The 23327-nt window shown below is 52.9% G+C and overlaps 6 protein-coding genes across 6 annotated transcripts; 3 read left to right on the top strand and 3 right to left on the bottom strand.

Moving 5' to 3' along the window:
- Positions 1-24: 24 nt before the first annotated feature.
- Positions 25-2219, bottom strand: SMAC4_09311 (uncharacterized protein). Its single transcript, XM_003345042.2, has one exon. The coding sequence runs from the start codon at positions 1886-1888 to the stop codon at positions 215-217; it is 1674 nt and encodes a 557-aa protein (XP_003345090.1). The 5' UTR covers positions 1889-2219; the 3' UTR covers positions 25-214.
- Positions 2220-3212: 993 nt separating this feature from the next.
- SMAC4_09310 (uncharacterized protein) lies at positions 3213-4902 on the top strand. Its single transcript, XM_003345041.2, has 3 exons — positions 3213-3699; positions 3759-3851; positions 3906-4902. Exons 1-3 carry the CDS (start codon positions 3297-3299, stop codon positions 4751-4753), a joined length of 1344 nt encoding a protein of 447 aa, XP_003345089.1. The 5' UTR covers positions 3213-3296; the 3' UTR covers positions 4754-4902.
- Positions 4903-5552: 650 nt separating this feature from the next.
- Positions 5553-7953, top strand: SMAC4_09309 (uncharacterized protein). The gene is made up of 7 exons (XM_003345040.2): positions 5553-5783; positions 5871-5884; positions 6034-6114; positions 6214-6512; positions 6587-6958; positions 7052-7411; positions 7468-7953. Exons 1-7 carry the CDS (start codon positions 5752-5754, stop codon positions 7600-7602), a joined length of 1293 nt encoding a protein of 430 aa, XP_003345088.1. The 5' UTR covers positions 5553-5751; the 3' UTR covers positions 7603-7953.
- A 218-nt stretch (positions 7954-8171) lies between these two features.
- On the bottom strand, positions 8172-13458 carry SMAC4_09308 (uncharacterized protein). The gene is made up of 4 exons (XM_003345039.2): positions 12957-13458; positions 9915-12498; positions 8809-9817; positions 8172-8693 (listed from the first exon to the last, which is right to left on the bottom strand). The coding sequence occupies exons 2-4, from the start codon at positions 10585-10587 to the stop codon at positions 8495-8497; spliced, it is 1881 nt and encodes a 626-aa protein (XP_003345087.1). The 5' UTR covers positions 10588-12498; positions 12957-13458; the 3' UTR covers positions 8172-8494.
- A 2704-nt stretch (positions 13459-16162) lies between these two features.
- SMAC4_09307 (uncharacterized protein) lies at positions 16163-19050 on the top strand (the record flags this gene model as incomplete). Its single annotated transcript, XM_003345038.2, has 1 exon — positions 16163-19050. The coding sequence occupies exon 1, from the start codon at positions 16402-16404 to the stop codon at positions 19048-19050; it is 2649 nt and encodes an 882-aa protein (XP_003345086.1). The 5' UTR covers positions 16163-16401.
- A 1923-nt stretch (positions 19051-20973) lies between these two features.
- On the bottom strand, positions 20974-22317 carry SMAC4_14062 (uncharacterized protein; the record flags this gene model as incomplete). The annotated part of the gene is made up of 1 exon (XM_066091761.1): positions 20974-22317. One exon carries the CDS (start codon positions 22315-22317, stop codon positions 20974-20976), a length of 1344 nt encoding a protein of 447 aa, XP_065947669.1.
- Positions 22318-23327: the final 1010 nt, after the last annotated feature.

The following is a 23327-nucleotide window of genomic DNA, read 5'->3' on the forward strand; positions in this document are numbered from 1 at the left end:
GCCCTGGATATGCGAGCACATCTTAATATCAGTCAACTACCATAGCCAGTTATGCTTACTTGCATGTGACTACAATGCGGAGTTGAACAAGCAATTGCTAGTCTTGGTTCAAGAGGTTGGAGACAGCTTGTTGCCATGTCTGTACACTCCCGTCACATGTCCGCTACCTGTGTGGATTTGCTCGTCCCACGTGCCATGAACTGTGAACGTTTTCCTAGTTCACAGACAAGACGTAGAATGATCCAGGAATCACCCCATGAAAGCCCGTCCCAAAGAGCAGATTCTTTCCTGCCACCGCAATCCCGCCCGTGAAGTGGGAGTCAAGCGCTTTGTCCAAGATGATCTCCCCCGTTGACTTTTTCAACACCACAAGCTGACCTTGCGCCGGCGTATCAACCTTCCTTCCAAGCAGTAACAAATCCCCCACAACAGTCGGCGGATTTCCCACCAGCCAATTATCCGGCGCCGGCGTCTCCCACAAGATCTCCCCCGTCTCCAAGTCAGCGGCTCCGTACGCGCTCCCGTTGGTACTCTTGGCAGGTCCCGACCTAGACTGCGGTTGCTGCGGCGCAGGAGTCCAGGTCTCACCCTCCGAGTTTACCGTCACGTAATATACCCGTCGGTCATCAACTGCTATTCCCCAGGTTAACCCGCCTCCTTGACCTCCCGGGCCGGTAGACACCGCCCACTCGAGATCGCCCGTGTCAGCTGCCAAGCTGTAGAGGTTTCCGTTTTTCTGCCCGACTACGACAACGTCTTTGCCCTTTTTGCCTTTGCCGGGGACGAAAGCAGGCGCCATACCGAAATCTGCGTCTGGACCGGGCGTTTGCGGACACAGACCTGCGTCGAAAGTAGCGTTTAGACAGGCGACGCTCCATGCGTCTAGGACGCCTAGACGGCGCACCCATTTGACGTTTCCGGTTTCCAGGTCGAGGGCTACGACTGCTTCTTGCCAGACTCTCGAGGGGAGCTCACATGTGGGGTGCGCTGGGTCGGCGGTGCAAGCTAGCCATGGGTCGGGAACGCTGTAGAGGTTACCGGTTGCGTAGAAGATGGTGCGGCGTTTCGGGTCGATGGACGGCTGACTTCCCCATATGGCGCTGCCGGACCAGAAGCCTGGCTCGGAGGGGTCGTCGTTGGGAGGCATCATGGGGACGTCCCAGAGGGTGGTGAATTTGCGGGCTTTGCGGTTGAAGCGGACGGCGATTGCGTTGCCGATGAAGGTGCAACAGGTGTAGTTGACACCCGGGAGGAAACCGACGCTTTCTTCGGCGGAGGAGGCGCCCGAGTAGACGATGTCGCCTAGGAGGGTGGGGGATTGGGTGACTTGGGCCAAGGGGTGGGCGTTGATTCGGTGCTTGGCGAGGATTTTGCCGGTCCTGAGGTCGGCGGCGACGAGGAGGGCGTTCCAGAGGGTGGCGAAGTAGATGATGTTGTTTTCTAGATCGAGCTGAGGGGTGGTTCGAGAGACTGGATAGGGCGCAACGGCGGCTTGGAGGGGGTCGACGGGGGCGTAGTCGAGGATCACTTGGGTGACGTTGATGTCCCACTTGACTTTGCAGGAGGTGTAGTCGAAGGCTACGAGTGAGCCGTTCCAGGCGGGGAAGTAGGCGATTCCCTCGGCAACGGAAGGCGTAGCGGTTATACCACCTCCATAGCCGGGAACATGGCAGTGCTCGGAAACGCTGCGGATGTTGGAAGAAAAGATCTTGGAGTTAGTCGAGGCCCAACGGTTGTTGTAGTTGCTGCCACCCCAGCCGATCCATGGGGTTTCTCTGGCCTTGTTGTCTGCGGTCGCGATGGCCAGGAGAGGAGCGGTTAAGAGGATCAGAAATGTGCGTATCAGAGCCGGCAAGCGACAAGACCAGGAAGACCGTGACTTGACCATGTTGTAGTTTCGGTGAGCGCTGCGTATGGGACCATGGTCAAGGGAAGAAGTGACGGCTGGTTCTCATATAAATATACTCGACGCGAGTCGTTGTCAACATCAAGTCCGAAATTCGAGGCCAAAGAGTCCGATTGGGTGTAAGCGAGGTGTGTGTGACGGCACATCATCATGTCGGCCTGCTTCCGTTTTCCCGTCCAGCGCATTTGAATCCTGTTGATCCAGCCCCAGCATCTCCGACTGTGATTCCGGGTCAAGCAAGAATGTGGCACTGATAAAGTGAATATGGTTGCAACCCATGGGACGCATTTTGACCGGCCATGACGCTGTCCGAATGATGAGACCCCTCAAATGTAACACGACTTGAGCCATAGTTATCGGAGGCGTTCCTCAGCTGGGCGGTGGGCTCGGTGGCCACTTTATATCATCCCGCGTTCCCCGTAAGCAAGCTCGGGCTACTTTGAGTATTTGGATCCGAGGTTGATCAAGTCCCGTTGACATTGAATGTGGTGGTACACTTCGAGTTTTGTGGCCATTGGAAGCGAAGGTGGGCGTTCTCACGTGTGCTCGTCTAGCCCATCGAGCGGATGGATACTCATATCCAGCTCGAGACCCTCCGAATCGGACAGATCCATGAGCAATCCCTCATGATCTCACTTGCCAGTTGTGGGGACAGGCAAAGATATGTATGGTCTTCATGTTGATTCCGAATAATTATTTGAGTTTTGGTCAATTGACTGCTGCGTGATCACTCACAACATGGCGAATTGACTACTGGAGACGTAGACGCAAGAATGGATAATTTGTGAGAGAAGAACCTGGTGGGTGAAGATGTTGGGGGAACTGGAGAAGATGGACGGGATTTGGTGTTTGAGATGAGAAGGAGAAAAGAAGTCCATTGCAGTTGAGTTTCCACGATAAGACGAGCCGGAGTGGAGCAATCCTGCTCTGCATGCGCACATGATTGGATAGCTTCAAGAGACCCGGTACAAGGGTACCTCCATAACAGACATCCAAAACTGAAAGACAAACGGCTGCATTGCATCTTCGCGACGACATCTTTTTGGATTTGGGGAAACTCCCGTCACAGAAGGGGGTCCATTTTAACACCAACATATGCGCCCAAGTGATAAGCACACAACTGGCTCCACGGATATCTCAGGAATCTCTCAGCTTTTGGATCTTCATATTGACCACTATCGCGAGTCTCGTACTTCGCGAAGCAAACGGGGACGCGTTGCCCCTTGGTGGTCCGTGCCATCATATGTCCTCTTTCAGAGAGGCACCTATCACCACCATTTACACAGGCTAACAGAAACAACAGGACATTTCGGATCATTGACCGGCTCAAATTGAAGGGCAACAGTTGTGAGCTTGACGGAATTTCAACGAAACATCACAAACCCACACCATGCCGCCACCACTACCGCACATGTCCGATGAGAGTTCCGACGAGGATGAGGTCTCGGACTCGGGTTCAGTCAAGGTTGAAGCCGCTCCGGAATCCGACTCACTCCAGCTGTTACGGGAAAGTGCAATGGGTGTGCTTGCCTCACGCCTTACTGCTCAGAATGCTGGAACATCCGCGAACCATGTCGCAGGCCAGCTCATTAACAACGCGAAAAGAGCACCGACGGATGACCTCACAAGTGGTATGGCCGCAAAGTATCCGAGACTTGATCAAAGGAATGAGACCCAGGATGAAGAGGAATCGGATGAAGAAGATGAAGATTCAAGCTCCGAGGAGGAGGACGAGGACGAAGAGGGCCAAGGCAAGCATCCCGGCATCTGGATCGCTGAATTCCGAGATCTCCGTCTAACGAGCTGACATTTGACGTAGGATTCGGCACTTTCCCTAACCGCACCGCGTCAGGACGATTTGTTGTGTCGGAACGCATCGCCCCTTACATACCTCCTTATCCTTCCGCAGATAAATTTCCTTTACATCCAGATCTTGTCGGCATGAGTGAGTAACCACCCCTTAATCTGTCATCAACAACATACTAAAGTGTAACGCCAGCGCCTGTCGAGTTATTCTCGCACGCTCTACCCAACTTTCAATTGCCCCATCACCTCCCGCCTGTCGCTCGGCATTTGGCTGATCGTCCCATAAAACGAACGCCGATTCTCGAAAAACCTTTTGTGGACAACAAACTGGACAACTTCAGCGCCTATTTCATGCAAGCTACTAGTCATTTGGTGCCGGACGAGCAAGCTTGCGCACGCTGCAAAGGAGTCAAAATCAAGAAGAGTTACGTGGGCGGAACCTTTGCTGGCTGCGTGGTATTTGCAGACTCAGAAGATGCCAAACTGACGGGTGGTGCCTGTGCCAACTGCTGGTATGGCCGCCAGGGTTCCGTGTGCAGTTTTCGCAACCCAGCTGGCAGGCTCCCGAAAAAGTCAAAAGAAGCATACGGACAACCGAGGCCGCAGACGTCGAATCCCTCGCTCATGTCCCCGCCGCCACCACCAGAAGGACAGCCGATCGAGTATGGACAGCAGTTTGGCAACACCGGCCAAGTGCATCCGGCATTCCTCGCATCCGTCTCATCCGCTTCTCCGGCGGCTTATACACCATTCTCGGACTATCCACACATTGAGGCCCAAATCGTCCACCAGGACAACGGTGAACTTCCGGTCCTGCCACGCCGAGGCCTGCCAGGCATCGATGCCAACACACCGCATGCGAACAGGATCGCGGCCTGGGAGACGCGGTACAGGAAGATGGATACGAAGAAACTCCGGGCTGCTCAAAGGCACTTGATTGAGTGGCAGGAAGACTTGAGCACGCGATTGATGGCCATGAACAAGGTCTTGATGGACAGGTTGGAGAAGAAAGAGCAGTCATACTCTGTACCTCGCACTTGAACAAAACCAATATCGGCAACCTGCTAGCTCATCGTGGTGCTCGATACACAACTGGGCAGAGCAAGGTTCTGACAAACAGTCAAAGGCTAGAACATGCCAGTGATGTGTTTATATCCACCTCGAACTTTCAATGTGGACAAGGAGAAAGTATGGGAAAAGTGTTAGTCAACTTGGGACGAGAATCATTGGAGGAGCCGGTAAAAATGCCAGCAACTGGCCAATCACATGCCTGATGTAACTGAGCCACAGCCGCCAGTTCATGCAACTCCACCTCCTGTACCGGAGACGTGGGTCCCTTACCTAAACCTTAGGTCTAGTGTGAACGGTGTTCAGGGCTGTCTATTTTTATTGTTAGGGCGTTAGGGGTTTGAAGGCCAGGAAAACAACTGACGCAGTAGGTACAGTACCGTATAAAATGCACATATTGAGGTTGGAAATGAATGGAAGAAAAGGCGTGACAGTGTCGTTTCAATGTAACTGAGAGATATTCCCAACTTCGTCTTAATCCGATGTGGATGTGGTCATCAAAGTTGTGTGCAACCTGGAGTCGAGTCACTTGCGCCATCCCATGGAACACAGCATCACAGCATTACCGCACCAAGTACGCTAACATGTGCTCCAGCCCTGACAGTGGACATGGGATGACCAGACGAGTCAACTGTCAAGAGCGATATGAGTCAAGTTTGGCAGCCTTCGATAAGACGGGAATCCCGACCCGACAGCACAATTGCGGTTCGAGCGCCTAAAACCGCGCTGCCACAGCTGGAGCTGGCTGCCGCGCAAAGAAAGAACCCCACCCCCGCAATTGAAATCTTTTGCAAGTGCCTTTTCTAGACTTCAAGCCGGTCCGCCCACCGCGCCATTTCTCTTTCCCGCTCGTTTTCTTGGTTTCGTCGTTTGAACTCCGTTCCGTACCTTGAGGGTGACCTAAAGGTGCTAATACTATCAACCACTACTTCTTCCCTAACAGCTTTTGTTGTTCATTATAATCCATCAAGATGGCCACTATCATTCTTGGTTCCCAGTGGGGGTAAGTTGAATCCACTTCTCGAGCTGAACAAGTCCCGGCACATTTACGGAAATAAGCTGACCGTCTGTTGTTGTTGTGTTGTTATAGCGACGAGGGTAAAGGTACGATACATAGGAACAAACATGGCGATACCAGTCACACATTACAACCAGCATCGATACACGACCCCGATCTCGACCTACACCATCACTATATAGACACAACGAGCGTGATGGATCGATACACCATGACTGACCTACCCGGCGTACAGGAAAGCTTACCGACATCCTCTGCCCCAAGGCCCAGATCTGCGCCAGAGCCGCTGGCGGCCATAACGCTGGTCACTCCATCGGTACGTGAACCTTGATGGCTTCCCGTCCCGGATGGGCCTTGGTGTTCCAGGGACACAATGTCCCCTTCTCAGAATACTGACATTGCCGCCGTGCCGCAGTCGCCAATGGCGTCGAGTACGACTTCCATCTTCTCCCCTCGGGTCTCGTCAACCCCAACTGCATGAACCTCATCGGTTCCTCTGTTGTCTTCCACGTCCCTAGCTTCTTCAGCGAGCTCAGCAAGCTCGAGGAGAAGGGCCTCACCGATGTCCACAACCGTATCCTCGTCTCCGACCGCTGCCACGTCGACTTCGACCTTCACGCTGCCGTCGATGGTCTCGAGGAGGTTGAGCTTGGTGACCGCAAGATCGGCACCACCGGCCGTGGTATCGGTCCCTCTTACAGCACCAAGATGGCGGTATGTTAACCTCCGAAGACGCGGACACACAATATACCCAAGGTAGATCGCTGACAAGACTATGCCACACACAGAGATCCGGTGTTAGAATCCACGAGATCTTCAACGAGGAGATCTTCGAGCGCAAGCTCAGGCAACTCGCCAACGGCTACAAGAAGAGATTCGGTGATCTCCTCAAGTACGATGTCGAGGAGGAGATTGCTCGCTTCAAGGAGTACCGCGTCAAGCTCGCCCCCTATACCGTCGATGCCGTTCAGTACATGAAGCAGGCTCAGGACCGCGGCTACAAGATCCTCATCGAAGGTGCCAACGCCCTCATGCTGGATATCGACTACGGCACCTACCCCTACGTCACCTCCAGCAACACCGGTCTCGGTGGTATCATCACCGGTCTTTCCATCAACCCCACCAAGATTGACAACATCATCGGTGTCGTCAAGGCCTACGTGAGTTTTTTTTATTTTACTTTCAAATCTTTGAACACCTTCAAGGTATGACGTCACTGTCAGATTTACTAACCGACATTTCCGTGACAACAGACCACTCGTGTCGGTGGTGGTCCTTTTAAGACCGAGGATCTCGAGGAGGCTGGTACTAAGCTCCAGGACATTGGCCGCGAGTGGGGTGTCAGCACTGGTCGCAAGCGTCGTTGCGGCTGGCTCGATCTTGTCGTCCTCAAGTACTCTACCGCCATCAACAACTATACCGCCCTCAACCTTACCAAGCTCGATATCCTCGACACTTTTGAGACCATCAAGGTCGCCGTCGCCTACAAGGACCCCCAGACCGGTGAGGAGGTTGAGTACTTCCCTGCCGATCTCGGTATCCTCGACAGCCTTGAGGTTGTCTACAAGGAGCTTCCCGGCTGGAACAAGCCCATCACTGATTGCAAGACCTACGTAAGTCTAGGCCATCCCTTCATGATAACATTTAAGTTACTGACCACCGTATACAGTACGATCTCCCCAAGGAGGCTCGCGCCTACGTCGAGTTCATCGAGGAGTTCGTCGGTGTCCCTATCTGTTACATCGGTACCGGTCCTAAGCGTGAGGACATGATTGTCCGCAAGGCCTCCGCCATCAAGGAGTAAAATCACCTTATTTTCAAAGGCGTTTCTGTGTTTTGGTTTATGGTTTTTTTTTTATAAAGAACAAATTCTCGTCAGCGGATACCATGGACGGGGAGACGGAAATGATGATATTACAACACGATCGATCCACAACGATGATTCGTTCACAACAACATCCTCTCAACAAAAAGAACGAACCACGACAACGGGGAGCAAAAAAAAAAAAAAAAAGCGAGGTCGTTTCTAAAACCTTCGATGATGATGATGATCTCATTCGTCATACTTTTTTTTTTTTTTTTTTTTTTTCCTTTTGCACTGCGCTACATACATAGAACGCCAGGGACAGTGATACCCCCCACCCCACCCCACCCCTATATAATACATCGCATCGCATCACATCAAATCATCATTTTAAACGGGCTTCGGATTAGAGATTCGAAATCTTTTACAACTAGATAGAGAGAGGTTGTTCGTTGGCTCTGGCGGTGTGGTTACTAACCAGCCTTTTGTCAAAAAATTTTTTTTTTCGGTTGTTGGAAAAAAATAGAACGTTTGGTTTTCTTTTGAATTAGGTTGTTCCGTTGTGAGTCTCATTAATGAGTGTCGCAAATCACATCCCTCAATCACATCCCTCAATCACATCCCTCAATCACATCCCTCAATCACATCCCTCAATCACATCCCTCAATCACCTCATCAACCAACCACAGGCACACAGAAAAACGACATCCTTCTTTCTCACATGATCCCAATCGATTCCAATTTCTCATTATGTATGTACAAGCTTATATCCATTATGTCATGTTATGTTGAGTCATATGATTATATGCCAAAAAAAAAACCCATCCATCATCGAACTTAAAAGCCCGACACCTCACATACCCTACTCAAGCCACAAGCTCATTTAAAAAGATTAAAGCTTGGAAATCCTCTTGGAGGAGGCCTTGCATCCGCACACGTCAAACAGCGCAACGCTAGGATCGTGGTCCGAAACGACGGCAGAAGCAGCTACCCACGAGCTGACGTGGACGTGCTGGAACTTGCTCTTGGAAGAGGCCAGCACGGGCGAGATGTACATGTGGTCGAGGGCTTGGGCGTTCATGTCGTAGGAGCTGTTGGTGTTGTTGGTGTGTCTGTTAGTATTGCCGGCTGCCCGCTTTTGGAGAGGAAAAAGGGGGAGGGAGGGGAAGGGAAGGAGGGAAAAAAAAAAAAAAAAAAAAGACTTACTAAGTATACCGATTCTCAACCGGCGTATTAAGCGCCTCATCAAGCTCCTTCAATCCGCTCACGCTCGCAAAAGTAGTCAAGGGTTTAACAAACGCAAACTCGTTAAAGTCACCGGCAGCAATGACCCTCGCGGCCGGGTCGGCCTTCAAGATCTTGCTGATAAACTTCGCCGTGATCTCCGCCTGCTCCGTCCTCTTCTCCACCGCCCCGTTGATAGGGGGGCGCACGTCGCCGTGCACGCTCGTGCCGCCGCCCTTGGAAGAAAAGTGCACGTTCACAGTGAAGAACGACTTGCTGCCGTCCTTGGCGATCCACTCGGCCACCAGCGGCTTGCGCGTGGCTTCCCACGCGGCGTTGGACGGGTCGATGCGGCCCGGGTTGTACTTGAGCGAGGGCGCGCCGGTGAGGGAGTCGATGAGGACTTCGTTGGCGTCTGTGCTGGAGCCGGGGTTGGAGCCGCCGTTTTTGAGGGAGAGAGTGAGGACGGAAGGGTTGTAGAGGTAGGCGGTGCGGATGTTGCCGCCTGGCTGGCCGCCGTCTTGGTCGTTGACGGGCTCGATGGTGACGAAGTCGTAGGTCGGGCCGCCGGCCGTCTTGATGGCGGAGATCAAAGTGGTGAGGGTCTTGTTGGCGGAAACGACGCCGTCGTCCGTGGCGCCCGTGTCGTCTTGGACTTCCTGGATGAACAAAAGGTCGGGCGACTTGAGGTAGGTGACGATCTGCGAGGCGACCTTGGGCATGTGCGCCGAGGTCGGGGCTAGGTTCTCCACGTTGTAGGTGCCTACCGTTAGGCCCTTGCAGGTGCCGGAGGAGACCAAGGTGGTCGCGGGAGGGGTCAGGGGAGAAGGGGTCTTGATCTTGAGAGCGGTCAGGGGCAGGATGGTGTAGAAGCCGAAGGTGTTGGTTACGACGCCGGTGATGTCTTCGAGCAGGTCGCCGAGCTTGGTGGTGGTGGGGTTTTTGGTGGAGTCGAGGGGGGCGCCGATGATGATTGTTTCGGGGTTGGAGTCTGTTTGTTGTTGAGTTGTGAGACTTATACTCTCTCTGGATGGACTAAGATAGGATGGGGAAAGGAAAGAAACGGGAGAGAAAGAAAAAAGGCTTACCCTTGGCACTCATGGTGAGAGACCCAGCATCGTTCTTGCCAGTGACCTTCCAGTCACCAATGACCCAGGTATCGCGGTAGCTGCTGGGGATCTTGAGGGCAGTGGGTGCCTTGACGGTGACCAGCTCGCCGGTGAGAGACTCCCAGAAGTCGAGGCCATACTGGGCGGGCTTCAGAACAGGGTTGACGGCAGAAATGTTCTGTTGAGCGTTGGGGACGCTGTAGATGTCGCCTCCGTCGAGGCTGGTGAACTGCTCGGTGGGAGGAGGGAGAGTGTCCTTGCCGATCACCAAGGGAGTCACGGTGTTGTTGCTGGACACAACGGTGATGCCGGTCGGGTTGGTGAGCTCGGTCAGGTACATGTACATGTTGGAGGACCGGTACTCGGCAACCTTGGCGGAGCCCAGGGTGATGATGTCGCCGACGTTGACAGTCTTGCCGATGGTGTTGCTGAATACATAGATGGACTCGGAAGTGGCCTCGTCGTCGTCGGGCGTGGTTGAGCGGATGTAGATGCCGGCAGAGGACTTGGCAGTGACGAGACCGGTGACGTCGCTGACGGTCTGGCCGTTGTAGGCCGAGATGTACTTGTTGCCGTTGATCTCGGCGATGGACAAGGCCGCGGAGAGGAGAGGCTGCAGGCCGGCGACGACCCAGCAGAGAGCGCCCTTCATCTTGTTGTTGGATGGGGGTTAAAGAGTGACGGAGGATGAGATAGACACTTTCCGGAGGGCAAACCACTGAAGCTCTCTTCTCCCTTTCTCTCTGGCTCGGTCATTGTCGATCGGGGCGGCAGGCCATTGAGCTTATAAAGAAAGGTCTTTCCCCAGGTTTGCTACTATCTCTTATTGAGTGATACCCGAGGACCAGGCCGAGCCGGCCCCAAAAGTGCCGCGGGATGTTACACGTGGGGACCAGAACGCGAAGTGCCTGGATGGTTTTGGAGAAAAACAAAAATCAAGCATCCGGCCATGTTACACCCGCTTATCGCGATCTTGACCAATTCAGGGGAATTACAGCCGACTAACAGGGAACACCCGCAAAGTGATGCCGTCCCACTTGCTGTAATCATCAACGTTGTGGCCCAGGCGGCCGCGTTGATTGGTGAGATGGTTGGCACGTTCTCCGTGGTGGTGTTGCTTTCACCTTCCCGAATGGACAGGTGCGAAGACATGTTGCCGGGGGGATAAAGAGCTAGCAGACGGACAAGCTCCGCCGCAAGGTAACGCCGCAAGGACGGACGCAGGATGCCAGCAAATTACAGTACCAGCAAATAATGCCTGCATTGAAAGCAACAGGTACGGGTCGCGTTGGTGCAGATGGGAAGATGCCTCGTGCCCCGTGAGAGATGGCAGATCAGATATCGGATATCGAACTGATACCGACGAAAGACTGGCAGAGGCTAGCTATTAGAATAAGAGGTAAAGTGACAGGGCGGACGGCAGAGTTGGAGTGGCAAAGAGTCGAGTCTTGGTGAGGGTTTAGGTCGAGGACGGGACCGACCGAGAGGAGCTCTGATAGGCCGGTGGATCTATCCATTAAGATATCGGAGACATTCTCTTGGTTGGTCTTGAATATCAAGGAAGTGGCAGACTACCTACAACCGGCGATAGAAAGACCAGGAAGTTTGCTTCTGACTTTACGTACTGACAACCTTATCAGATGACCTGAAGGGTTCTTATTTCTCGGAGATGACAGCCTGGAAGAGGTGAAGTGAATGAAATAGTGAGAGATAGGGTAGTGGGTTGGAGAGAACTATTTCTGGGGAAATGAGGCAGATAAGAATGGAGAGAGAGGAAGAGAAAACTCGGAAAAAGAGAGACACTCGTATGGGATGAACTTGGAATTGGAAGCCACTCGACTCGCGATTGTTCTGTTCAAAATAGAGGACGGTATGAGGGGAGACCGTCGGACTTGAATCAGGTTCGCGCCAAACCTTCATCACTTTCATAGCATCATCGCCATCTTATTCCCATCCAGGTCACACTTGTGACATCTGAAGAAATTGCATCTCGTCCCCAGATGCCAAGAGGCTCAAGATTGCATATGCGACGAATCGGCCAATGTGCTGTCAAGTTGCGTGAACAGATGTTGACGATCGATGGTTGCAGAGCGTCGCAGAGCGTTGCAGATGGTGTTGATGTCGCGATGCGCTAGGGAGAAAAGAGGGTTGAGTTGCCGTGATTTGGAGATTGGACATTGTTGGGGAACAGTGACCGTTCTTGGAACCAAACTGCTTGCAATGCGGGGAAGTGGAGGAAACAGGAAAACAAGCCCGTGTCCCGGAAGTCCGGCAGCGGCTACCACGTACGGAGCCGAAAGGTGAAGGAGGCCCGGTCAACGGAGCCAGGAACGACGCCAACTCGGATCCGGTATGGCGGAACCGAACCCCATGAAACAACGGTCAAGGCTGGGGGGATTTAATGTTAAGCTTTTCTTAACAACTTTAGCTGCGAACCCCGCCAGATTCTGTTAGTACTGTAGCTCTAGCTGCCCCTGAGCATATCGGATACGATGCTCGATTTCGTTTCGCGCGACGGACGCGTGTGGACCCCGGAGTGTAAAATTCCCGGTCGAATTAACGGCTTATATAAACCCCGTCATTAGTTTCGTGATCTGATAGTCAACCGCCGATCGTCCCTTCTCCATGTCTCCAAAACGTGTTGATGGTGTTGGTGACCCTGACAGGGAAACATGGGCTTTTGGGTTATCGCAATCTCACGGTCCACCCCTCTCTCTGCATTTGGGCATCGGTCTGGATTTGAAGGCGTTCCCGTCTATCCACTTGCGAACTCAAAATAGCTTTGCGGAGAGGAAGAAGGAGGAGGACAAGAAAAAGGAGAATAAGAAACGAAGACACGCCCGAAGGATCGCTTGTGTTTAAACTTGGAAGGAGGCAAGATCAAAGGGCGACTGGTGGAGTTTCTCAAACGCTGTAGCGAGTGTTGCCTGATGTGGTGAAATGGATTCCCGTGTATTTTCAGTGTTCCTAAAGTGCAAAGCTGCCGATCCAAAAGTCCCAACGACAAAAGTTTCCACTTACAGATAGTAACCTCAAAGAGAGGAAGCGGTTGTCGACATGCCATCCATGCGGTTACATGCAGATATATAATGAGAATGGGACATGCCTTTCTCGTGATCTCTCGGTCCTCTGTCGATCCCCCATGGTAGGGCACGATAGTTGACATGAAGGGCTTGTCTGGGTGCAAAGGATGGATCGTGTCAACAGGCCGATGATGACCCAGCTCATTTCGGTAACAACCGGCCCTAGTTGCAGCTAGGCAGCTTGTTGAGGATGAGTTCAGGAGGAACTGTAGTGTAGGGCCAAATCGGTCCGTGCTCTCAATCCTCAATTCTCTATGAGGAGCAACAGGGGCTCGTATCTTCAAAGGGAGGACTGGTGGTGATCTTGTCGTTTGAACGTGGCATCGTTCAAGTTTGAAGAGACCCTGTCGAAGCTGGAGGGGTGCTGACGAAGATGCCGAACACCTTCTCCGGTCTGAAACCAATTGTAGAGACGGTGTCAGAGTGGACAAGGTCGCTGGCGGTGGTCTCGGTAATCTTGAGCTTCAGGATTCTGTTGTCGTATCGCGCGTTTGGGATAACACGGGGAAATTTGTTTCATGCAAAAGAAACAGAAACAGAGTTGAGCGAGGGTGGTGGTGGATCAAAAGTCAGCGTGCCAATGGTTGGTCAGTGCTGCAAGCCTGCAACTTTTTGATGAGGACTTTGGCTTGATGCAACGCCGCGATTGTTGATGTGCAAAATGTCACGATCTTGGAGACCAGATAGTGTTGCTGTGATGATGTGAGTGTTCGGGTTTTAATCTTGATTTCTCAGCCTCTTTTCGGACTTGATCTTCAACAGACTGCAGATAGTTAATGAGATGTTTGTGATGGGTTGGTGTTGACATGACGGTGAAATCAACAAAGCACGGACACTGTCCGAGATGCCGGCCGGACTGGGACTGCGGCATCTGGCCGGCACTGAGAGGGCCCGAAGGGAAAGAGCCCGGGCGCTGAACGGGCCAGTCGCAAGCCTGTGTTACAGGCGGCCCTTATCCACGATGCGGAATTATCGGACTCGAATCGGCAAGATTGAGGATTTCAGTTTGAGGACATTTCGAGATGAACTTTCCTCGACTTCCACTTGCACCTGTCCTGAAAGCCCTGGCATCATGAGTTGGAGAACGGGATGTGCCTGCCCCCGGCATAAACAGCGAGGGACCTAACAGTAGACTTTCAGAGTTCAGGCAACAGGGGCATCAACCAAGGGACACCACTGCTCTCAGTGACATCACAGCGGGGTTGGAGCCAGAAGTCGCGCGAGGGAAATCTAAAATTCCCCATTCTCCCAGGCGGCCATCTCAAGGTTCGAGTCGGGTTCATCTCTTTTTAGAACACCCAAGGCCTTGCAATATCCCACCAGTTCACGCCGGTCAACCTCGTGTGTCTGACAGTGCCCGATCACATTGGTCGACTTCATCTCCAAGATCTCGTTTTTCCTTTCTTTTCCACTTTGTTGGTTGACTTGCACCACGAGATCGCCGTCCCTCTGGATCTTCCTCCAGGGTGTTGATGATATTAATTGTTAGTGATCAGCACTCCGGTCCACCAGAAACAGTCACCATCAACCCGCATCGAGACCCTTTGGACCCGTCGCTTGATATCACCATGATACCCCAATGGCGCCTCCAGGTCGCCGATGAGACATACTCATCATGCTGGGTGGGAATTGCGCAAGAAGGTGACCAGCTGGTCGGATTCATACCATACTGGCAACCTATGCTGGGAGCACATCATCAAAGAGGATGGCAACAAGGGATATCCCACCATGGCTCCTCACCCTAATCACAGCGCCAAGACATGTTCAGCAGCCTCTGTCACGGACCCGATGGACTCTCGCGGACTCTCACAGTGGCAAGCGGATCTCTGACAAAGACATCTCCGTAACAACTCTCGCTATCCTCCTCGCTATAAGCACCTTTCCAGCTACTGTTCCTATCGATGCAGGGTTCTACAATCTCGAGGGTGGTGTTTTTGGAGAGTTGGACATGTGAAACCATCACTCTTCTTACCCGAGGACTTGGCTGTTATCATGGACGTCTCAAAATCTCTTCAACATGCAGAAAAAGGGAACCAGAAAGGCCATATGTCAACACTTTCTCAAAAAGGACTTCGTGAAAGAAAAAATATATATACAGGGACCAGCCTTGGAGTACCCATGAAGCAAATCTCCAGGGGCTTCAGCGGATGACCCCAATGCTCCTCGACGCTACCCCCATTCAGTCCTGCGTACTGTGTACTGGTACAGTACCGCGAATGGCGTCCATCCCTCGAGCTTCCGTCCTCCTTCTGTGCAGCAGCTCACTTCTGCAGGCACACGTTCAACATGACAAACAGCCGTTCCAGGAAAATGCTGCCGGCGAATAACCAAAGAGGTGGCACCGGTGGCATCAAGTTCCAAGGTACACGGCATACACTGCTTGGTCTTTTGCCTCCCTTGGGACCCAATGACATTCAAGAGATGCTACCAAACTGCCAGATTCTTCAAGGTTGTGTCACCTCCGATTCATCAAGGCCGTCTTGTAATCTCCAGTGAGATACAATCTGAAGAGTCGCATATTGGAGGACTTCGCTTTTTGATCGCCAAATGTCACACCTATTTTGCTATACGCTACCTGTATCAGAGTACACAGTACGCATGTTTCCTACATATGTAGCCGACCAGGGGGTGAGCATGGTGAGATATCTCCCCCCCCCCACCACCACCACCACCACCCCCCGGCACCACAAAGGGAACCACGTTTTGGACAATCTTGGAGCATCATTCTCGGTGGAGCCCCCGACTCCAAAACCGCTACCGGGGGTCCTGTCCACTGCCACTTCCGGGGGCCAGGACAGCGATGATTTTCGCATGCTCGCCGGCCAAGGAAAAAAGGAGGACACGCAATAGACTTCTCGGAACCTTATTCCTCATATTTTCTGCCTCTCCCACATCACTGACGTACATACCCGATCCCATTTCCCTTTCGTTTGTTTTTGCTTCCTGTCAGGCTGTCCCTTGCACCCAAGAGATGACAGCCTGCCTAGATCGGAATTGCCGGGACGCCTCTTTTCACCTCTGACCGACTTCGACGACACTTATTGCTGCTGGATCCCGGAATTGCAGCCTTTGATGCAAACTCTTTGAGTGACATATCTCCACCGCCTTCCCTTGACAGTTCTGCATCTTGCGCGACTTGAGAAACTCAAGTCTTTTCTACCGAGCTTTTCTCCAACCCGAAAAAGAAGAAAAAACCTCTTCACCGCCGCATCGACTTCACACCGACCAAGCCTCACTTCTCATGATTCTCATGATTTTCTCTCGGTGATCAGCTCTTTCGACCGTAAGGCCTGGGTCTGCTTTGAGAGCTTTGCGCCCTGGAACCCGGAAACCGCATATCAACGTCAAGAGTCTCCATTGTTCCACAAGCAGCAAAATCCATCATGGGCCACCGATCAAAGTTCCCCTTTTCCATACCGGGCCGGAAAGCCAAGCCGGTGCCTCCGCCTCCTCCACCAGCACCACTCTCCTCTGGCGCCCCGTTAACCAAGGCACAAAAGATCCTTGGCACGGGGGAGATCAACATCGATTCTCCATGGGACATCAGAGCCAGCCCGGTCATCAGTAACGCCCCTGTTTCGAGCGCAGCTCATCATAGCGAGAGAGATGCTGGGCGGGGAAGGGCTCATCACAATGAGGCTTCCGCTTCCCACGAGAGGCGATGGGATAACGAGTCAGAAGCTGCCCCGAGGAATACGGGCTGGCAGCATAACGAGGGGCCAGAAGCCATGAACTACGAAGTTGCCAACACCTCTCATCAACAACGACGGCAGTCTAGCTCGACGGTTGCCTCGCACTACGACCAACAGCAGCAGCACCACCAGCTACAAAAGCAACAAACACAAAACTCGGTCATGTCCAAACCCCAACTACCTTCCAAGGCCCAGCAACTACTTGATTTCGATAATGGCATCCAAGAGACCGTACCCGAAGCGAGAATGAAGAAGAAGAAGTCATCGATGCTTGATATCTCTTCTCGGCTACTCAAATCCAAATCTTCCAAACACCTGAAGCCGGATTTGGTTGATTACAGCGCCCATGTTCTGGGTGCAGATATGATTACCAACTCGCCAGCCATGCCAACAACGCCGGACATGAGCCAGCAACCGAGGAAACAACGGGCCGAGAGGAGTGATTACGAACGCTACCAACAGGAATCCTATGCCAACTCGGCCGGGCAGGAGATGTATGAGGCACCAAATCTGGATGAGGGCCCGGCACCTGACGAAGAAGTCTCTTCCTTCCCGGCGCCACCGCCTTTGAATGCTTCTGCGAGAAAGATTTCCTTGTCTCTGTTCCCACCAGCACCGAGCGGCCGACCGGTTCAAACACCTAAGCAGCCAGAGGGCCCGCCATCCAGTGTCCTTACGCCGTCCAGCTTAGCATCACCCCTCGCGGACAGTGCCAGTATCTCGAGTCGTCACACCAGGACTTCCAAGGCCTCGAAGCGGACAGATCGTAGCATGACGGAGCTTGACCTACAGATGAACAGCGTCTTGTCTTTGTCATCGGATTCGGAGGAGGATAGCTACGAGCCATCTACACAAAACTCGCTGGCCGTGCCAATGGGGTTGGGCGAGCAGGGGCCAATGAGCCCAGCCAGCACTCGTTCCGCATCCTCACAACCTTCTTCGTCGATGGCTGATTATAGCCGAGCTAAACCAGCAAAGCGATCGCAGTACGGCGCACAAACACAGTTTCTGCCTATTCCCGAAGGTGCAGCGGCAGCTGATGTTTCGAGGAGAAGCTCGAGAGGCAGCTCTCAGAAGACAAGCTCGTCCAAGAAGCAGGCAGCAACATCATTGCTTCATCAGACTTCCCGTCTCTCCATAGGCAGCACATCCACGTCCCAGACCGCGATGCATGGTACGCTTTCCCAGTCGAAAAAGGAAGCCTACGACGACAACGACGACGACGACGACAATATGCAGTTCGAAGACTTCCCAGCTCCCCCACCCAGCATCCGGAGCACACGGAATTCGATGGCCTCCCGCAACTCTGGAAACGCCACGCCACCCCTGTCGCCGACCAGCGTCGACGTCGACTTTTACCTCCAAAACCGCAACAGCGAAGCATTCGGGGCATATGCGCCGGACAACCGATCTGTGTACAGCGGCCGAAGTCTGGGAAGCGACGGGATGGGTCCAGGAAGGCGGGGCAGCACCACCAGCAGCATCCAGGACAACGCCAGCGGGCGGTTCATGGCCGTGACGCGCCAGGAGGAGATGTTGCTGGCCGCCCTGCGCCAGAAGCGCGCCCGCATGCGCGAGGACATCCTCGCCGAGTACGGAGACAACCGGGACGGCAGCGGCATGGACCGCGACCTCGATCCGCGAGATGCGCGTGATCCCCGCCTCACAATGATGAGCGAAAGCACTACCAGCAGCAGCAGGGTTTCGAGGCAGTCGTCGACTAGCACGATGCGTCTGATGGAAGCTCATGCCTTGAATGCGAGGCCGCATGGGCATCAGCGACCCCAGATTCGCATTAGCACTGGGTCTGTCGATAAGCGATCGGACAGGACCATGTCGGATGCTTCCGGACAGATTCTGGTCATGATGGATAGACCGCTTAGGCAATCGTCGGGAGGCGGAGGCGGTGGTGAGTCGGAGCCCAGCCCGGATCTGGATGGGTTCATGCACTTTGACGACGGAGAGATGTTGACGAGGGGCGCGTTCGGTGGGCCTTATGAAGGCGGTGCCCCTGACACCAGACGCAACAGCCGGTCATCGACTTCGGGATCTCACCGGGCTCAGAGGACTCCCTCCTCGCGCTCAAAGGCTTCGTCGCGGTCGGACCGCGACCACATCAGTGTTCCCCGGAGGACGTCAGATCAAATCAGCCCCAAGACTTTTGGATGTCTGGCCCGCGAGGCGGAGCGCCGGAACCGGATTGTTGAGGCTCCCGAGGAGGATGACTATGAGGAGGATGGCATTCCCCGCCCTGACTCGCCTATTTCTCCTGGCGATTTCCCCGTGCCGGTCTCGATGCTGAAGAAGAATGTTAGGTTGAGCGCTGTTGGCCATTACTAAACATATTACCACAACTGGGCCAAGGAGGATCGAAGAACCTTGGATACAACAAACCAGAAAGTTTGTACATGCTAAGGAAGGAAGAAAGGAAGGAAGGAGGGAGGGAGGCATAGCTTTGCATTTTTTTTTCGTCTTGTCATGTACGATGAAAGGGGAAACGGAGAGATACCACAAAGGGGACAGGAACAAGGGAGCATAAGGTCGGGTTGGTAGGAAAACCGCAATGACTGATCATCATGATTCGGGGAGTACGTGGGCAATGGATCAGCGGCACACACACACACACAAAACATGCTCAAAAGGAGTATTTTCGATTCGGATGTTGCGGCCTGGGAAAAGAAGAAGAAGAGAGAGGACAGGTTCCCCACGGAGAAAAAAAAAAAAAAAAAAAAAGGAGAGGGAAGTCCCTGGCATTATAGGAAGCTGTGTTTGTCAACGTCGCCGTCACCAAGAGAGACCAGACCGGTTGAGCGAGACAAACATTATCAGTCTTCTTCTGTACATGGTCTTTTAATGGTGTGTGTGGCCGCTGATCACATATTGTTGATGATGAACATACCTACATTAGGCTCTCTTGAGAAGCTCGCTAAGAGTTTTGTAGTATATATATATATACCATATACCATCCCTCGCTTCAAAGAATGGAAGCGAGGAAAAGAGAGTGAGGGAACTGAAGGGAGTGGAGGACATGTGTCTTGTACATACATGTAGCAAACATACAAATTAATAATACCCGCGCTAACTGACGCAATGAACTTCCTCGGATGAGGATAGTTGACACCCCCAAGAATCAAGCTGTTCTTGATGCCATTCCCACTCCCTCGCTGCGACCCAAGCCCCCCGTATTGTTCTAGCTCCTGCACTTATTGGTACGACAGTGATGGAAGTCTTGACTGCGAATGGGTTCCCGACTCGTGGAGCATTGAAATGAAGGACTTTTTGCGATGGGTGAGTCCTTAGTTTTTGGCCATGTCCAACTTGCGGCCGCTGGTGTCGTCCAGTCCAATCGTCCAGTCCCATCCACTAACCGGCAAAGAACCCCTCCCTCACCGCCAACTGCGGAAACTTCATCGAGGGCCGGAGCTACTGCGTTGAAGCATACGGAGAGACCCGGCCAGCCATCCGGTATCAAGTCGGACGTGTGTATGTCATGGCCGGCTACACTACTTTGTACGACGAGCTCGATCTTTTGCCCGAGGTGGCCATTGCAGAGGAAGCCCGCGATAGCTCTGCACCAGGAAGCAAAGCCAGTTACGAGTCCACTGGGGGCTTTGAGGGGTTTGCGTGCTGGAACTCATGGTTGTGACTGCGGGAACGACAGCCGAGTCGGTTTGGTGTCGAGGGAGCGAGAGTGAAGAAGGCAGAACCACTGGGGGAAAGTGTGTGGCGTCATGAGTTGAGGAGTTGGACTTGGGAGAGAGTCATTCCATGGGCAGGACTTCAAAGCCAATTTGGTTGCCAACACTAACTCTTTTCCTCTAGATCCTAAACAGAGCAATAAACAGGGCATCTGGACGCCTCATCGCGCTTCTCCAGGATGAGCGGGACAAGTTAAGCGGCGAGAACAAACTCATCGAGGATATCAGAGAGACGGATGAGGTACTATCGAACCACAATCTCGACAATAGGAAGTCCGGGTGCCGTCTCTGAGGATGTCAAAACGACGTTTTCTGAAGATGTTCGGTAGTACTCAGAATCAGTTTCTTGGATGGAAATAGAGAAAGCAAGACGTATATTCTATTTGCACCTAAGTAACAAATACTTCGCCCGTGGGCATTAGATGTCAAAACCCGGCCCCATTTCTTGAATGACTTGGGTGTTTTCATGCTACTCCAGTCTGCATTTTGGTTGAACTAGGCAAATAGGGAGGAGCTGGAAGCCGTGCGCGCAGATCACTGTATGTGATTCTCTCTGCTAATTACGTTAATTCGCAAAGCTATCTCTCCGCAATACCTCTGGATCCTCTCGGGCTTCCGCAATAATCCGCCTCATCCGATCATACAATCCCTCGTCCTCTTTTCCCCACCTCCTACCGTTCGGAAATACTGCTTTCCGTAGTCTGTTGACCCAAGGTATCAACGGCTGGTAGTATGCCGTGAAGTTTGCTTCTGCGGATTTAATGAAATCCCCTTCATGAACCACGTGCCCCTTCTTCAAGTTTGCCAACATTACCGGGCGGATATAATTCCATTGGTTAAACCCTTCAACAACCCTGCTCTCGCTTGGCCCGTTGTAGTGGACGCAGATCCAGAACAGGACCCAAAAGAATGATTCGAGATCGTGCATGAAGGAATGTTGTTCGCCCAGAAGGACCCCAATTGCTATGAACGCCCTGGTGCCGGTTATGCCCTTTGCTCCGGAGGCACTTTCTCGTTCCTTTCTGACAGCAAGATCTAGGTCGATTAAGAACGAACGCCAGGAGGGGTTGTTGTCGTCCTCATTGATCATGAGGTTGTTGATGGAGATGTCTCTGTGAAGGAGGCCGGCCTTTCTCCATAGGGACTCGTGTCCGTCAATGCAGCCTTCCAATGCAGCAAGTAGGGCCGCTCGGGAGCTTGCCTTATAGATGGGTTGGCCATAGTCGCGAACAATGACTCGCCGATGTACCCGATTTTGCAGCGCATCACTGCTAGCCTGGGTCGTACAGGACCGCTTGCTGGAGGGTAAAGCGGCGTCGGTTTGGCTAGATGACCGTTTCTTGCCAGCCATGCTGGTACTGCGGCCTTTCCGCGAGGTACTGGCCGTAACCGTCCTGGTCGGCGGCGTCGAGCGTTCCGGCCTGTAGTTCTTCACCGTACTAACATCTATTGCTCCCCGAACGTTGCTTCGGACATCATCATCAGTTCCGCGCACCTGGACCGTCTCGTGGTAATAGTATCGAACTACGTTCACCACCCCTTTATCGGTCGCGTCTCGCAGCAGCTCCCCTTCCTCGTCGCGCTCAGGGTACTGCCAGGAATCCTTGATGACTAGTGGGGTCTGCGAGTCTCCTTCGGGATGGGCCTTCCAGCAGGTCGTTGCCCGGCCGGATATACAACGTGCGCGTAGCATCACTTTATCAATGATAAGACGTTCTGTTGAGTCATTACTCTTGATCTGGACGAACCGCTTGTCATTCTCCTTTATAATAGATGGGTCGAACCCAAGCTCCTCCTCGCTCATCCAGAGAAACGCGAGGACCGTTGATACGAACTTTAAGCCCTCCGTGTTGATATTGAATTGTTCCGATGCGATGGCCCCGAGCCGATCAAACTTCCATATCCTCATGAGTGATCCACAGATGGTAAATCCCAAGACGAAGCGACGACTGTCCTGCGTGTCTTGAGCGAACACTGCCCTCGCGTACCTCCCGAGATCGAGCCATGCCTTTGACGCTATATCGGCAGAAGGATTGCTCTTCAGCTCGCCCGGTACGAGGACATGCGACCAGCGCCATGGAGTACCCTTTCCAGCCTTTGAGTCATCCACGAAGCCGACGTCCAATTTGCGTTCCGCTATCGAGCCGAGGATCGGTTTGTTGGGTTGTACCAGCAGCCTTCGTCGCGGCGTCGGTGTCCGATTCGGATCGTACTCTTCTGCAAACATTGCCAGTTTCTCGCTCAGTTCTGCAAACCAGTCCAGGACACGGTCCTGGTTCGCATCTGTCGGCCACCCGCGCCAACTACTACGGAAGAGTGGTTCGCTACCTTCCGTGCACTTGTTGAAGACAGCCTCTGATGCTGTCTTTAGACCCGCCACCCGACCGAAAAAGATGTCGTGGAAGTTAGGAAGGTCGATGTATATGGAGCCGAGCTCATCCTTGAGGACCACGTCCACATGTTTGCGAAGCTCGGAGGAGTTTGCGAAGCTGCTCGTGTTGATAGACCGCGGAGTTTGAAGAAGGTAAGATGCTATCGGTCGGGGAGGCGGGGTGGCTTCGGTAACGGCACAGTACGCTTGCAGTCACAAGGCACAGTACTAGCTACACGTTAACAGCTATATAGTGTGCATTCTAAGTTCTGCCTTGTAAGCAGAACATCATCTTATCTTTTGTAGGTTTGGCTGTCTAGGCATGTGCACCCTAGCCTGTCATACAGGGTAAGAGCGCGGACCTAGATAATATAACGGCGCTGGCAGCCAGCGACCCACATGTGGGTCTGCTGTTGCTGGTACGACCAGGGTATTATTTATTTAGGTTTGAACGCTTGTATCTAGTTCTCTTCCTTTTTTCTTCTTCCTATCTGAAATCTTCTGTCATAGATGGAATCTTAGCTTTGCCTTCGACTCCTCCATACTGT

Source organism: Sordaria macrospora, chromosome 7 (assembly GCF_033870435.1).
Source record: "Sordaria macrospora chromosome 7, complete sequence".
Taxonomy (NCBI): domain Eukaryota; kingdom Fungi; phylum Ascomycota; class Sordariomycetes; order Sordariales; family Sordariaceae; genus Sordaria; species Sordaria macrospora.